This window comes from Physella acuta, unplaced genomic scaffold, assembly GCF_028476545.2.
Source record: "Physella acuta isolate Inbredline_101_S28 unplaced genomic scaffold, ASM2847654v3 ptg000911l, whole genome shotgun sequence".
In the NCBI taxonomy this organism is placed as follows: Eukaryota; Metazoa; Mollusca; class Gastropoda; family Physidae; genus Physella; species Physella acuta.
This window is the reverse complement of record NW_026732428.1, coordinates 28,342-45,371: the sequence shown is the minus strand read 5'-3', so window position 1 is coordinate 45,371 and position 17,030 is coordinate 28,342. Positions and strand designations below refer to the sequence as shown.

The following is a 17,030-nucleotide window of genomic DNA, read 5'->3' as shown; positions in this document are numbered from 1 at the left end:
GCAGTTTTTTTATAATCATATACATGACATCTTGTAAATATTCATTATGTACATTTGCAAAACCTTTCGTTCTCATTTGGTGTTCAAAATTATGTTAAAAAATTTGATGTTGATGTACTTGTTTTAATTGCAAATAAAAGTATTATAAAAAAATATATATATTGTATTTAAATTTAAACAATTTAAAATCTAAGACGAAGAAAAATCTATTAAAAAACAATGCAAGAAATAATTAAAATAATATTATTTCTTCTAGTTTTGTGTATGTATTTGTTATTACTTGTAACGAATCTAGACAAGGTCTACCTAAAAACCCGAACAAAGTTGATTTGTTTTTGTCCTTCTCACACCCAACAGCTGTTTTAGCTTAAATCAAAACGTGCCTGGCTTAAAATCAGCGATAAGCTGACATAATTGTCTATTATCTTACTTGAAGAACTATAGTCCTTTTGTTATCGTAGTGATACCGATGAAGATAAAAGTTGTAAAACATTTGTAAATAAACCATTTATTCATGTTGCGGCCATCATTGGGCGTCTCCCACACCATGTTAGGATTTAGTTTGCTCTTGGGTAAGACACATAGATCTACTTAGTTTTTACTAACGTTTCAAGTATTTGCTCGCTTGTATGACTTTGGTCAGTCGACTTTTGTATCGGCCCAGATGGAACTAGTTGTACGAGATTCTACATTTTGCGTGTTCGCCAATTCTCCGCTGGGCACGGAAAAAAAATCCGGGCATCCGATTCCGACGTCTTGTGCTACCGATCAAGCCCAAGACACATAACAGATGAATTAGAGTTTATCTGTTTCCATGACATTCGAATGGCGGGGGTAGTGTGATCAGCACTATGCCCAGTCACATTTGTTTCCCTAGTCTGAGTCAAGGTACCCATAAAAGCAAGGTGGGCACAGATTTAAGCCCGGGATCCGAACTCGAGACTTTTAGGTTAGTAGTCGCAAGTTCTACCATCCGACTACCTTGTCCATAACCATCACATTGAGAAAAATTTAAATAGTTTCTGGAATTGTTTGATCACATTAATAAATTACTTCTTCTTCTTCTTCGTTCTTAATTTTTGTGTCGGAAGAGATCCCCTCCAACACAATTAAGTATACGTGTCAACTGGTTATGCGCCATTGGGGCCGTTGACTCCGATTCCAGTCTGCTTTTCTTTTTGGGTTTGCTTCCATAGCCTTTTTTGGAGTTGTCTCTCCTAGAAGAGTGGCTGTCCCTCGTGGGTTTTGTTGCTCCCAGCTAACGTATCATAGAGGTTGTTCTATTGTTGCAGGTGCTCTATTTGTGCTGACCCTCAGTGGACTGACCCCACACGTCTGGGGTCACCTGACCCCAGACGACCCCTTCACACCAGGACCGTACAGTGTAAGCAGTTACAAGGTGGATCCCCGGACAGACAAGTCCCCTCTTCAAACCACTGGTGAGTACAGCTATTGTATGAGGGTGTATAAAGGGATGAAGTAGGTGGGGCAAGAGGTGTGGGGTGAGGCAGTAGGTGGGGCAAGAGGTGTGGGGTGAGGCAGTAGGTGGAGTAGGAGGTGGGGCAAGAGGTGGGGGTATGTCAGGAGGTGGGGCAAGAGGTGGGGGTATGTCAGGAGGTGGGGCAGTAGGTGGAGTAGGAGGTGGGGCAAGAGGTGGGGGTATGTCAGGAGGTGGGGTAAGAGGTGGGGGTATGTCAGGAGGTGTGGCAAGAGGTGGGGGTATGTCAGGAGGTGGGGTAAGAGGTGGGGGTATGTCAGGAGGTGGGGTAAGAGGTGGGGGTATGTCAGGAGGTGTGGCAAGAGGTGGGGGTATGTCAGGAGGTGTGGCAAGAGGTGGGGTAGGAGGTGGGGCAAGAGGTGGGGGTATGTCAAGAGGTGTGGCAAGAGGTGGGGTAGGAGGTGGGGCAAGAGGTGGGGGTATGTCAAGAGGTGTGGCAAGAGGTGGGGTAGGAGGTGGGGCAAGAGGTGGGGGTATGTCAGGAGGTGTGGCAAGAGGTGGGGTAGGAGGTGTGGCAAGAGGTGGGGTAGGAGGTGGGGCAAGAGGTGGGGGTATGTCAGGAGGTGTGGCAAGAGGTGGGGTAGGAGGTGGGGCAAGAGGTGTGGGTATTTCAAGAGGTGGGGTAGGAGGTGGGGCAAAAGGTGGGATATGTCAGGAGGTGGGGCAAGAGGTGTGGTGTGGGTCAGTAGGTGGGGTGGTGGAGGTGGGGCAGACAGTGGGACAGTAGTAGGATTGAAGGTGGGTCAGGAGGTGGGGTAGGAGGTGAGGGGCAAGAGTTGAGGCGGACAGTCAGGTAATAATGGGGAAGTTGTGGGGCAGCAGTGGAGAGGTAGTTGAGTAGGAGGTGAGGAAGGGGGAGCTCCCCACAAACCCAGCTACTACCCACTAGACTGTACCTTAATGTACTGTACCTACATTTACTTACAATTTAATACCTTTATAAAACATTTGAGTACATACGTGTTCTTTATGCTTCGATATGACTGGAGAGAGAAATCTGCAGGCGTCTACACTTTAAAGCTACCCTATAATTTATACAGTGTTTACGATTCCACATCTTGTACTTTACCATCTGTAAGCTTTGATCTACCGACTTATACCACCGTGTATCTATACACCTTGACTGTTGCAGTATACACCCCAGTGGCCAAGGGTACGTATAACCCCATTGTGTTCGTGGGTGGGATGTATGGCTATGTGGGCTCGTCCTTCTACTCAGACCTGCTGACTGAAATAGCCACTCATGGCCAAATCGTGTATGGGATGGACGCTCTCCCGCTTGACCCCAAAGGTCAACTTGCATCTGGCAACGGTCCATGGAAGGATGGTGTACAGGGTAGAAGGACCAGCCTTTCTGCTAAATACGAGGAATACATGCAACAATTGCTGTGGGTAAGTACAACATTTCCAGATGTTTATTGAGGTATTTATCAATTTGTGACCACAAATTATCGTCTAGTTAAAAGAGTTGTATATTCTTTCTTTCATAAGCTATAGATTGTTCCATGCAGATACTTTTAAATACATATAGCTGCAGCCATTCATGTTTCTCTACCGCTAGCTGCAGCCATACATGTTTCTCTACCTCTAGCTGCAGCCAAATATGTTTCTGTACCTCTAGCTGCAGCTATACATGTTTCTCTAGCTCTAGCTGCAGCTATACATGTTTCTCTACCTCTTGCTGCAGCTATACATGTTTCTCTACCTCTAGCTGCAGCCAAATATGTTTCTGTACCTCTAGCTGCAGCTATACATGTTTCTCTAGCTCTAGCTGCAGCTATACATGTTTCTCTACCTCTTGCTGCAGCTATACATGTTTCTCTACCTCTAGCTGCAGCCATACATGTTTCTCTACCTCTAGCTGCAGCTATACATGTTTCTCTACCTCTAGCTGCAGCTATACATGTTTCTCTACCTCTAGCTGCAGCCATACATGTTTCTCTACCTCTAGCTGCAGCCATACATGTTTCTCTACCGCTAGCTGCAGCCATACATGTTTCTCTACCTCTAGCTGCAGCCAAATATGTTTCTGTACCTCTAGCTGCAGCTATACATGTTTCTCTAGCTCTAGCTGCAGCTATACATGTTTCTCTACCTCTTGCTGCAGCTATACATGTTTCTCTACCTCTAGCTGCAGCCATACATGTTTCTCTACCTCTAGCTGCAGCTATACATGTTTCTCTACCTCTAGCTGCAGCTATACATGTTTCTCTACCTCTAGCTGCAGCTATACATGTTTCTCTACCTCTAGCTGCAGCTATACATGTTTCTCTACCTCTAGCTGCAGCTATACATGTTTCTCTACCTCTAGCTGCAGCTATACATGTTTCTCTACCTCTAGCTGCAGCTATACATGTTTCTCTACCTCTAGCTGCAGCAACATGCAAGCAACAGGACCAGTGCCGTCCCCGACTGGTCACAGATGTCCCTGATGTGTCATTCGGCCGGATGTGACGACACACTTCTCATGATCAACGCCAGCCGGTCTTTGTTTAAGGTGAGTCCAGTCGGTCTTTGATCATAGCCGGTCATAAGGTTTCGCCGGTCTTTGATCATAACCGGTGTTTGAACTCAGCCGGTCATAAGGATTTGGCGGTTTATGAGTCTGGCCGGTTAGTTACATCGTTACTTAAGTTCGGTATTTACGATCAACCTAGGCGGTCTATTTTAGGGTTACATTTTCATCTATCTGTTAACTATAACGTTGTATCAAACACGTTTGTACCGATCACGTTTTCATCTCTACACCAGGCCTCCGTCTATTTGGATCCCGTCAGCCCACACGCACTCTTGATGCAGCCGTTCCCGTCCAAGGTCGCGACCTTGACCTACATGGCTCAGCTGTCGGAGGAGAAGCCCGACTGCTGCATCCCGGGCATGGGCTGGAAGAAGATCTATGACCTCATGACCTGTGTCAAGGTCAGGATGGAGGTCAAAGACTTCGGTCACTGTGACGTGCTGGACCACTTACCCTGGGAAGGTGAGGTTTTGTAGGAATCAGAAATGTTTGAGGTTTTGTAGGAATCAGAAATGTTTGAGGTTTTGTAGGAATCAGAAATGTTTGAGGTTTTGTAAGAATCAGAAATGTTTGAGGTTTTGTAAGAATCAGAAATGTTTGAGGTTTTGTGAGAATCAGAAATGTTTTTTTCTTGATGATGTTTTGGTCCTTTAACACACGATACAAGTTGTCAAATTGCGGGGGCGAGTAGGCTTGGTAGTAGTGACTTGTAGAGATTATATCTTGTTTTTGTTTACTTTTTATTTTTATTTTAATGTTAATCACTAGTTAATGGTTATTAAGTAGGATTACATGGCGCATTTTTCGTATTGCAAAATGAGAAGTGGATGAATGTTATTTTTAACCGTAGGATTCTATTGAAGGTGTTTCTTAACTCCATAAAGGTGTTCCTTAAACATATGTCCTTACAATTATGTTGTTTAAATAATTTACCTTCTTACCAGGTTGCCATTTAAATATTTATCTTCTCTCCCTACCAGGTTGTCATCTAAATATTTTATCTTCTCTACCTACCAGGTTGCCATTTGTCCAAGATTTGTAAGACAACCAACGACACCAGACTAGCAGACTACAGACACCAGACATCAGGTGTTGTGACGTCATTCATACAGTGGACCGTCCTGGGCAACAAGGACATGGCTCGTTACGTCACCAACCCCTCAGCCATGCCACTTCCGTTGGTAGACCTGGCTTTCAACACCACCTGTGTGTTTTAGTCGCCTGCTCTAAAGATTTTTTTCAATGATATTATTGAGCTCTGACGCACTCTGTGTGTATTGTCTGAATGACCGAGGATTTTGCGTTAAATGAAGACCAGTGTTTCTTCCATACTTTTTTCTCCAGGTAGGGGGGGGGGGGACTTGAAATTTTCGGGGGGGGGGGGGCGGTAGACTATCTTAGGGGGGGGGGCGGACACTATTAAATGTATATATTTTCTATATAAATTCCATTTCGTTCGGAGAGGGGGGGGGGGCGGTAGACTTTTTTCCTGGAAGAAACTCTGATGATGACTGTTTGACCGATGACTGTTAGCTGGTTGTGGGGTGTACAATCACAAAGAGGTTAGGACATTTCTGTATCAAATTCTGAAGACCCCTAAGTGTCAGCAACAACCCACCCCTACCACCATAATTTCAAGTTATGTTCTAAAATGTAATTAAAAATGTAAATATTTCGTCAAATTTTTTTTTTTGATTTATCACGAAAGCAACATTTAAGAAACGACTAAAATTAAAGCTTATTAAGTAGACCTGAAATGGCGGGGACCTAAGACCGACGACTCTACAACTCAATGTGTATGTAGGTACGACTGTAACCCGTATGAGTTTCTGTACTGGTTATAACATGGGGGTTGTACATGTGTTTGGCTTTTTTTTTATACAGAGCAGGTAGCCGTTAATAGTTACTGAATCAGGTTATAATTGCTTTTGTATTAATTAAATAAATCAAACTAGTGATAAAGTTAATTGAGATTAAGTTTGTTGATTTTGTTATATTAATTAGCAATAATTAACAACTTGGTCCATCACTTCTTCCCTGTTTGATATATGCAGCGTGTGCCCAAACCAGATACGTGTAATAAAAGTAAAGTTCCCTAATCGAACCTGAAGGTCCATAGAGCAGTAGAAGTAGAGCTGACCTGTTTTTGTAACTTCGGCATATGAAACATGTAGATTATATAACTTAAGTCATGTAGATTATACGACTTAAATCATGTAGATTATATAACTTCATGTAGATTATACAACTTAAGTCATGTAGATTATACAACTTAAGTCATGTAGATTATATAACTTAAGTCATGTAGATTGTACATCTAAAGTCATGTAGATTATACAACTTAAGTCATGTAGATTATACATCTAAAGTCATGTAGATTATACAACTTAAGTCAAACGATTGATAGTATTGCAGTATGACGCAAAATTTCAGAGTTGCGACCCGTTTTATATACATAATAATGAAAATATATCGAAGGGAGGTAATTATAACTAGCTTTTTACGTTTCAAAATCTTAGATTAGTTCCCTTTGTTTAGAAGCCTTGAGATAAAAAATTGCATGTTATTTTGTTACATAGCCGAGCTATAAATTAAATCAAATTTTCTACTTTTTTTTTGTTCTCTCTCAGCCCTTGTGAATGTGTATGTGATGTATTTTGAAATGGTGAAACTGTTAGGGTGACTTATTTTTTGTCGAAAATATTTTGATTGGTTGTTCAATTAATTTTTAAAGCACGCCCATTTAATTCATATTTCTGGGACTGTGTACCCACCTTCGAAATAAAACAAACATTGGAAATATTTATGCTGAGTGGTAGTAGCTGTGGTTTTTAATTTTAATTCCGTCTGCGTTACCAGACTCATTGTCTGCCATATGTATTAAAATATTTAAAAAATACAACTGAAAAACGATGTGTTAAATATCAGGAAACAAATGCTGTTTGTTTTGGCCAGTTTTAAGCTGTCAAAGTAGAGCAAGTCAATAAGTGGTGACTAAGTTAGTCAGTGGTGACTAAGTCAATCAGTGTCGACTAACTTAATCAGTGGTGACTAAGTCAATCAGTGATCGAGTCAATCAGTGGTGGGACTAAGGCAATCAGTGTCGACTAAGTTAATCAGTGTCGACTAAGTTAATCAGTGGTGACTAAGTTAATCAGTGGTGACTACGTTAATCAGTGGTGACTAAGTCAATCAGTGGGGACTAAGTCAATCCGTGATCGAGTCAATCAGTGGTGACTAAGTCAATCAGTGGTGACTAAGTTAATCAGTGATCGAATCAATCAGTGTCGACCGATGGTTGTTATGGTGACTCGCGTGACGGGCGTGAAGTATTCCTCCAGCTCCTGGGGCGAGTCGGTCTCGTTCCTACTCGCTCCCTTGCCTTGATGCTCACCATCTAGATCAAAAGTATGGGATACATTCATCACTTCCGGTTTCATTTAACAGCAACATCGTGATTACATTTATTCCGGTAAACGTACAACAATAGGGCTGGTAAGTAGGTCACCAACCAGTTCTATGGCTCATGCAAGTTGTATTGAGCCGTAGAACTGGTTGGTGACCTATTTACCAGCTCTATTATAAAGTTAAGATATTAATTAGCAAAGTCATGATTAGATCGTTAGAGTGACGTGTAAAACATCAACAACAAAACAATTCTACACGCTGCAAACATGATCTTACCGTTTTGGTCAAACGCATTTCCTGATAATCCCGTTCTGTTTTGAATTCTGCCGTCTGCTGACCGGTGTTCTGTGGCTGTAGACTGGACAGTGTCCAACGTGGTGCCAGCCGAATGGCCACTCAGTCTGAACAAACCTCGCACTCTGGAATAAACATCGTACGAATCTTGCCTGTTCAGGTGTGTCGCCTCCCCTTCGGTGTGGGGCTTGAGCAGACGATGATCCCGCAGCAGACGTCGTGTCGTCTGCGAAAGGTTCCACGTGTTTCTGGAGAAGGGGTCTCTCAGACTGCGGGCTGGAACACCAGACGATCCCGCGCTGGGAACACTGGAACTGTTTTGGTGTGGAGAGTTGGGGGATTTGTCTTTATGCGTAAGAGTACCGTAGGATACGTCATCGTGTTCGTTACTATATGTGACGTCATTATATACGTCACCATGCGTTAAGTCATCACGCAATGACTTATGGGAAACAAGGGAATATTTCGCCGAATGCCCGTATGAAGAGTTTGGTGGTACAGGCGGGGGGTTCGTCTCAAGGGCTTTGTGTAAAGATAAATAATTGTTTTTGTTATTGAACCTACCGCCGGGAACTGAAGCGCCGCCTATGTACGAGAAACTGTTCCGGTGGAACAAATATGGCGTGACGCCCTTGACGTCCAGGTGAAAAACTTCCGGTGGCACGCGATGGAAGAACGGTTTCCTCCCCTGCAGGTCGGACTTGGGAGGTTTGAAGGCGTTCCATGCAGCCATGTTGGAGACGATGGGCGGGAGGGTGAAGGGGGAGGAGTTAGATGACGTGTCCGGGCCGGCAGACAGACACGTGACGTCATTGTTCTGACTGGAGGTGTTTCTGGGGGATTTCCCGACCAGGACGTAGTCGCTGGTGTCTGGGAGGTTCGAATCCTCGCTGTGACGGACGTGCTGTCTGGCTCGCTTGAGCACCAAGATGGCGGACTTGTACGAGCCTTGGGTGCTGTCTGTCGTCTGCTGGGGAGTTTTCTTGTTCGCGCTGGTCACTTCGGACACACTACAGGAGGAAACAAAACAGGTGAGCTACAGGACACAAGATTAAAGACAGCTGGACATGACGGTGACCACACACTACAGGAGGAAACAAAACAGGTGAGCTACAGGACACAAGATTAAAGACAGCTGGACATAAGGTGACCACACACTACAGGAGGAAACAAAGCAGGTGAGCTACAGGACACAAGATTAAAGACAGCTGGACATGACGGTGACCACACACAGACATGGGCTATAAAATAAATAAGTACACATACTGCTACTATTCTGACTAACTTGACGTATGAAGAACATGACCTGACGATTCCGTCCTATTTTTGTCATAGCCGCATAAAGAATATAAGCAATAACCTGCTTTAAATCACGAGTTATAGTTATTTTATTATCAGGCTCTCCAAAGAACGGCGTGGCCTAGAGGTAGAGCGTTAGACTGATAAACCCGAAAGTCTCGAGTTGGAATCCGGGTTTAAGCAAAGTCAGTATAAATCCATTACACCATCCGGTTCTGATGGGTATCTAACTCACATTAGGGAAAGTAAATGCGGCTGGGCATAGTGCTGACCACACCTTCCCTTCATATGCCGAACTCTACTTCATCAGCCCAATTGATCGCAAAGTCTGAAGAGTTTTCTTTACTTTAGTTTTTTCCTCACCTGCTCTCCTTGCTCGAGGCAGTGGATGGTTTAGATGTGGCTGTGGTGATTGGAGGGAGGGTGTCAGATGACTTTCTGGAGTTGGGCGAACTCTGGAGATCTGTGGAATCTTTGGGGAACACGATGCTGACTTTACCAGCGTCAATCCCGTCCTTCAGGATGTGGTAGGTGGCTGTTGTGGACATAAGGTATGGGGTCAGGGGTCACAAGCCATAGGGTTGGGGGTCAGTGGACATAAGGCATAAGGTCAGGGGTCACCAGACATGGGGTAGGGTACAATCAGTGGACTTAGGCACGTACAGGTTAAAATCAGACATGGAGGCTTAGAAGAGAGAGAGAGAGAGAGAGAGTTATTGATGTCATTTTATATGGGTTTGTGGTGAATAGATTTTTAGTTGTGTGAGTAAGTGTGCCATCAAACAATAAAAAAAAAATGTACAGTTACCTGCCGCAGAGGTGAGTTTCCGGTCTAAGACAGACGTGATGACATCAGCCTCGTTAAACCGGTACTTGCCGCACATGTACCTGACGATGGTGCGGTTAACCACATTGTCGTGTAGCCTCTTCGGGACCACCGGCACGCGCTTGATGGCCCGACCCTCGGGGCCCAGCAGCCAGACGTGAGTCAGCATCTCCTCGGCCGTGATTCGTCGGCTCTCCGTGATCTCCAACATCCGGGTAATCAGGTCCTGACACGCTGGGGGGGGGGGGAGTTGTTGTATGTAAATACAGGACAATTTACAGGACAATTTACAGGCAGTTTACAGGACAATTTACAGCACAATTTACAGGACAATTTACAGGACAATTTACAGGACAATTTACAGAACAATTTACAAGACGATTTACAGGACAGTTTACAGGACAATTTTGTGGCAATTATCGTAACAATTTAGTTGACACTTTTTTTTACATGACCATCTACAGGACAATTTACATGACAATTTACACGATGATTTACTTGACCATTTACAAGTGCAATTATAGGACTTCTTCTTCTTCTTCTTCTTCGTTCTTAATTATTAGTGTTGAAGGGGATCGAGATTTATCTGCCAGTGGGTTTGAACTCGAGACTTTTGTTCGAATTTATCAACCATGAACTTTTTGCCGACTCGACCACGCCTCCAACACAATTAAGCGTTACGTGTCAACTGGTTATGCGCCATTGAGGCCATTGACTCCGATTTCAGCCTGCTTTTCTTTTTGGATTTGCTTCCATAGCCTTTGTCCAACCAAGAACAAACTACAAGGCAGCAGTGGTTTGATTTTGGAGTTGTCTCTCCTAGAAGAGTGGCTGTCCCCAGCTAACGAGCCTCATCTGCCCGATGGTTCGAACTCGAGACTTTACGGTTTTAAGCAACCAAGAGCTTTACCGACTCGACCACGCCGCCCCCTTAATTATAGGACAATAATGTACAATTTCCAGTGTGTGACCTCGTTATAATGCTATTGTAAAGCACGCAGACATTGTGGATGAGAGTTTAGAACAAAGCTAGAGACACTGGACATTAGGAATATAAATTAATTAGGAATAAATATTTAGGTGTGTAAGCTAGTTTAGTTGGTAATGAGGTTTTCTTTGCGTCATACTAGAATTGAACACTGTAGCTTCTAATTAACTAAGCTTCACCAAGATTCATTAAAAAAACTATGACACGGTCTACGCAGACGTGGCTTAATACTTTACACAACATTCTAGATATATTAAGAGGTTAGACTTAACGTATAAGTATACCCACGTGCAGACAGGTGTCCGGGTACGACACACCCCTTAAGTATGAGTGAGTACAGCTGGGGTAGGGACGACTCATCCTCAGGTAAAAACGGAAGTCTGCCAGTTAACATGGCGAAGTAGCAGACGCCTCTGAAATAACGATACAATTCACTGCAATATATAATTTACAAGAGTCCATAAATTTAAACTATCTAAATGTTTGGATCAGCTCTCAATCCCCACGGGACTTACAGACTCCACTATTCAGTCTTGCCGCACTCCTGCCTGAAAACAGCATCCCCCACCCCACTCCACTCCACTCCACTCCACTCCACTCCACTTCACCCTTACCCCTGTAAAACACGGATTTACAAACTCCATATATCCACAGGCTGTCCATCCCACATGTCTCCCCCACTACCACCCCCCCCCCCCCCCGTACAACCTACACCCCGTACTTACAAACTCCAGATATCCACAGCTTTGCCATACTTCCTGCCTGAAAACAGCCCCCCCCCTCCTCCTCCACTCCACTCACCCCCCCTGTATCCTACACCACGGACTTACAAACTCCAGATATCCACAGACCCCGTCCCCCACTATACCCCCCCCCTATACCTTACACCAGGGACTTACAAACTCCAGATATCCACAGCTTTCCCGTACTTCCTGCCTGCGAACAGCTCAGGCGCCGAATAGACAGGGCTGCCACATTGGCTGCTGAGGTGGTGATCGGAGTCGTGGCACACGGCACTCAGGCCAAAATCTGGGGATATAGAACATTTTGACAGCCCACTAACAACCCACTGGCAACACACTGACAATCCACTGGCAACACTCGATAACAACCCGTTAGCAACCTACTGGCAACCCTCTTTAACAACCTACTGGCAACCCTCTTTGACAGTCCACCTACAACCCACTGGCAACACACTGAAAATCACTGGCAACACACTGACAACACACTGGCAACCCTCTTTAACAACCCAATGGCAACACACTGAAAACCCACTGGCAACCCTCTCTGACAACCCACTTTGTCAACCTGAGCACTACATAGTACACTAAGCTCCCCGTCCTCATACACATTAAAATATAAGACACTCACCAACTATCTTAATGTTGTTTTCGTCATCCAGTAAAAAGTTATCCAACTTGATGTCTCTAAAACACAGAAAAAAGCTTGTTTCATTAAATTTGTCCTACAGTCAAATGTCATCTAACTTGATATCGCTAAAACATAGAAGTAAAACATGTATTAAAATTTTCGCCATCCCATAGAAAGTTGATTAATTTAATATCTCTACAACATATACAAGTTATCTATCTTGTCATTTCTAAAGCAATAGAATACAACTTGTATACAATTTTTAAACTACTATGTAACCTACAAGACCATAAGCAGTTTCAATGCAAAATAGATTGGATAAAATGTATTGGGGCAGGTGTGAGCATGAGTGGTTTACACTAAAGTGGTATCTAGTTGTGTGGAATGTGATTGGCGATTCACCATAGCACCACAACATGACCTACCTGTGAATGATGAAAGGACCACCACAACATGACCTACCTGTGAACGATGAAAGTACCACCACAACATGACCTACCTGTGAACGATGAAAGGACCACCACAACATGACCTACCTGTGAACGATGGTAGCACCACCACAACATGACCTACCTGTGAACGATGGTAGCACCACCACAACATGACCTACCTGTGAACGATGCAAGGACCACCACAACATGACCTACCTGTGAACGATGGTAGGACCACCACAACATGACCTACCTGTGAACGATGGATGATAAGACCACCACAACATGACCTACCTGTGAACGATGGGTGGCAGGACAACCACAACATGACCTACCTGTGAACGATGGGTGAAAGGACCACCGCAACATGACCTACCTGTGAACGATGGATGATAAGACCATCACAACATGACCTACCTGTGAACGATGAAAAGACCACCACAACATGACCTACCTATGAACGATGGATGATAGGACCACTAGAACATGACCTACCTGTGAACGATAGAAAGGACCACCACAACATGACCTACCTGTGAACGATGCCTGACCTGTGCAGGTGGTCAAGTGCAGACACGATCTGCCTCATGTACTCTCGTGTCTCTGTCTCAGAAAACTGGCCACTAAAAAAATGTATAATGTGAAAATGTGCATTAAAGATCAGTTTAAAATAAAATGTATAGACGACAAGAAAGATAATAGAGAGAACATCGGGGAACAATTAAGGTACAGAACTTGACGGGTTAGCGAAGTTAATTTACAAGCGGACTTGAACTTAATTCACTGAACTATAGGAAGACTTGCTCCCATTTTTTCCGATCTTATTCTCCCGACATCATACATTCATATTGACCTTGACCATTTAAACCATGACCTACCCAAGCTGAGCCAGCTGACCTTGATCAACTCACCATTAAGACCTTGACATACTTATCATTTAGACCGTGACCTACTCATCATTAAAACCTTGACCTACTCACCATTATGACCTTGACCTACTCACCATTTACACCTTGACATACTAACCATTTAAACCTTGACATACTTACAATTTAGACCTTGACATACTCACCATTTAGACCTTGACATACTCACCATTTAGACCTTGACATACTCACCATTTAAACCTTAACATACTTACAATTTAGACCTTGACCTACTTACCATTTATAACTTGACCTACTCACCATTTAGACCTTGACCTACTTACCATTTATACCTTGACCTATTTACCATTTATACCTTGACCTACTAATAGTTAAGATCTTGACCTACTCACCATTTAGACAGCTGGGCCAGTAGACTGGGGCCAGACGCCAGCTGAAAGACCAGGTAATAAGAGTTGGAGGTCTCCATTGCCTCGTACAGCCTCACGACGTGCGGGTGATGCACGTGTTGCAGGAGCAGGGCCTCGCGCCGGAAGTGACGTCGTGCCATCTCGCGCTGGACTAGAAGTTTTTTGGCCACAACTTTTATGGCCACCTAATGGTATACAAAAACATTGATGATTGACTACAACTTTTATTCAAAACCGATGAAGTTATACAATCCAACAAGCAATAAATACCAATCTACCATTGAACTACAATCCCAGTTATGGGCGTGATTACAATGCGACTTTGTATGTCAATGCGTTCTCATTCTGGTTAATGAAATAACTTGTATAAGCCTAACATTTAAATTAAATTTGGGTAGGCCTGGTAAAACCTGCATTTCCAGTGTTTCAGACATCTACCCAGAGGGGGAGGGGATGTATGGGGGGGGGGGGGGGGGGTTAGGGCAGCGCTCCTCTCTCACGGATGATATAGAAAAATAAAGCTTTAAAAGCCCCCCCCCCCCCCCCCCGGCCCCCTCATAACCCCGGAACAAGCGGTTAAAAACTAACCCTGACCACCCCTATCACGTCCCCCAGCTCTAATGAAAACGCTTTCATAGGCCAGCCAAACAATCATATACACAAATATTCAACAGTAAAAATAGCATTCTCGAGTTAAAATTATTTGTATAGCGCACTTTGATTCAAGTACTGCAACTCGTACCTTACAATAAGCCTAAATAATTACAGCATTTAAGTCCCCTGGCAGTTCGCTGCTAACGAGACCAAGGGGAGAAAATCAAAACAAAGCGATCGGGTGATAATATTTCTCTATCAGTCATAACGTGATTGCTGTGTAAACACGGGGATCGATCGTTATCGATAACAATGTGATCGATCAGAGTTAATAGCTAGTAATTGATATTAAAACAGCTGTTATTGTTGCTGCCATTAGTAGTGTCGTTGTTATTTTAGTTCTGCTGCTAAGTTTACAATAACAGGTCCAGTCGTTATTTTGTTTTTAGACCCCTCTTAGTTGTAAGCTGGGTGGGTTTAGATGTATATCTATATAAGGGTTATATAACTATGTTTTTAACCTTATTATATAAAAATATCAGATGATGCTTAGTATGCAATCTAGGCCTATGTATGTTTATATTATGCTTTTTAATTTAGCTGTCATATTATTTTTATGTCTTTATTATATATCAATTTAGACGATTTTAAAATAAACACAATTCGTTTCAATTTAAGTTGAAGATTTCCTTTGTTGTATTTTCTTTCATTTTTCTTATCTAATGTTTACTTGTAACAAATCAGATTAAGCTCTTAAATCCTGGACTAAATCTCTAGAAATGTGTAAGTGCCTTTTGATATCCCTTACCTGCTGTTATAGTGCTAAATAACTTGTAAAGAAATGTTATTTTTATTTCTTCAATAGCCACATAAAACTACTAAATGTCCCCTATACATTCCAATAAAAAATACAACTACTTAAAAGTGATTTACAAGATTATGTACATAGACGTTTAACTAAATACTAAACGCGATTTATTATCCTAGAGAAGAAAGCTTAACAAGATAACAAACTTGGACAGTTATTGTCTCTACATTCAATGCGGCTATAACATTTCCTTTCAGCACTAAATAAAAGACGGATCAACAATGACAAAAATAGGTTGAGAGTATAACAATAGAGACGTCAAAGGGTTAATAATTAACAGGATTTTCTTTTCATTTTAAAGTCATATGACAAGTTGTCATACTTCTTGGGTTTTAAAGCCGTCAGATAGCTTCATACTTCTTATATTAAAATATACTTGATGTGTTTAATAGATATACAACAAGATATACTTATTATGTTTTAGAGATGCCCAACAACATATACTTGTTGTGTTTTAGAGACATACAACAAAATATACTTATTGTGTTTTAGAGACATACAACAAAATATACTTGTTGTTTTAGAGATGTCCAACAACATATACTTCATCTACCCTAAGTTTAAACATGACAGCTACACGTTGTAAACAGAAAGACGCCGATGACGTCACGTACCTGTTGTTTTGATATCAGGTGAGTGGCCAGCCGTATTTTACCGTAGGAGCCTTCACCTATGGACTGGGCCAGCAGGTAGTGCCCGACCTTCTTGCACTTGGCTCCTGGGTCTGGTGAGGTCGAGGTCGTCAGCTCGTCGTTTCTTGACCCCACGGGTCCTGCTGGTGCGTCATCCACAGGTTGCGTCATCTCACCTGTAAGGAAGGAGTCGACATCACACAGGTGTTGATGTATTCAGGTTGACACGGTGTTGTATTTAGATCAGAGAAAATATCTCAGACAAAATATCTTAGACAAAATATCTTTCGGACAAATGATCTCAGGACAAATGATCTCACGGACAAAAGATACCAGGACAAAATATATCAGGACAAATGATACCATATTGTATGACCCGCCCTTCTGCTCCGATTTGTGTACTTATTTTTACCATTACAGAGCTGTGTTATGATAAATCATACAAACTGAAGTCCAGGTAAAGCCTTCACTCACCAGACATTGTTAGCTGATGATCACATGACTCTCTTGGCCAATCATTTTTCTTTGAAGTATTATCAGCTGATCCTAGGTTTTGTGTCGTCTCCTCATCCATTTCCTGCTGGGTACGTATCCATGGCTGTGTTGACTCAACTAGCTGAACGTCTTACGTCATATCTATACAGATATTGCTGTGTGTATTATATATATATATATATATATATATATATATATATATATATATATATATATATATATATATATATATATATATATATATATATATATATATATATATATATATATATATATATATATATTTATATATATATATATATATATATATATATATATATATATATATATATATATCAATGAAACTATATAGTGTATTAATTATTATCTTTTATATCTCTCCACAATTTGTTTACTCTATAAAGTCCACCAGCCAGCCGTATAATAAGTGATTAGAGACCATAACATAGAAATATGGTCAAATCATTTATGGCCTTATAATACGTTTTAAAGTACAAGTATAATTTTACAC

The 17,030-nt window shown here is 42.3% G+C and overlaps 2 protein-coding genes across 2 annotated transcripts; one reads left to right on the top strand and one right to left on the bottom strand.

Moving 5' to 3' along the window:
* Positions 1–470: 470 nt before the first annotated feature.
* LOC131953150 (uncharacterized) lies at positions 471–5,259 on the top strand. The gene is made up of 6 exons (XM_059316201.1): positions 471–572; positions 1,293–1,439; positions 2,631–2,890; positions 3,870–3,995; positions 4,250–4,478; positions 5,034–5,259. Exons 1-6 carry the CDS (start codon positions 515–517, stop codon positions 5,231–5,233), a joined length of 1,020 nt encoding a protein of 339 aa, XP_059172184.1. The 5' UTR covers positions 471–514; the 3' UTR covers positions 5,234–5,259.
* A 2,038-nt stretch (positions 5,260–7,297) lies between these two features.
* Positions 7,298–16,656, bottom strand: LOC131953149 (serine/threonine-protein kinase par-1-like). Its single transcript, XM_059316200.1, has 12 exons — positions 16,499–16,656; positions 16,007–16,200; positions 13,913–14,115; positions 13,167–13,256; positions 12,203–12,258; positions 11,731–11,860; positions 11,120–11,244; positions 9,826–10,077; positions 9,381–9,552; positions 8,312–8,728; positions 7,701–8,032; positions 7,298–7,413 (listed from the first exon to the last, which is right to left on the bottom strand). Exons 1-12 carry the CDS (start codon positions 16,596–16,598, stop codon positions 7,298–7,300), a joined length of 2,187 nt encoding a protein of 728 aa, XP_059172183.1. The 5' UTR covers positions 16,599–16,656.
* Between the last annotated feature and the right edge of the window lie 374 nt (positions 16,657–17,030).

Coding starts and splice junctions, on each gene's coding strand:
- LOC131953150 (XM_059316201.1), top strand. CDS start 515: ATGTTGCGGCCATCATTGGGCGTCTCCCACACCATGTTAGGATTTAGT. Junction 573..1,292: donor AGGATTTAGTTTGCTCTTGG/GTAAGACACATA, acceptor CTATTGTTGCAG/GTGCTCTATTTGTGCTGACC. Junction 3,996..4,249: donor CCAGCCGGTCTTTGTTTAAG/GTGAGTCCAGTC, acceptor TCTCTACACCAG/GCCTCCGTCTATTTGGATCC.
- LOC131953149 (XM_059316200.1), bottom strand. CDS start 16,598: ATGGATGAGGAGACGACACAAAACCTAGGATCAGCTGATAATACTTCA. Junction 16,201..16,498: donor TCATCAGCTAACAATGTCTG/GTGAGTGAAGGC, acceptor CCTTCCTTACAG/GTGAGATGACGCAACCTGTG. Junction 10,078..11,119: donor ACCCGGACACCTGTCTGCAC/GTGGGTATACTT, acceptor CCCCCCCCCCAG/CGTGTCAGGACCTGATTACC.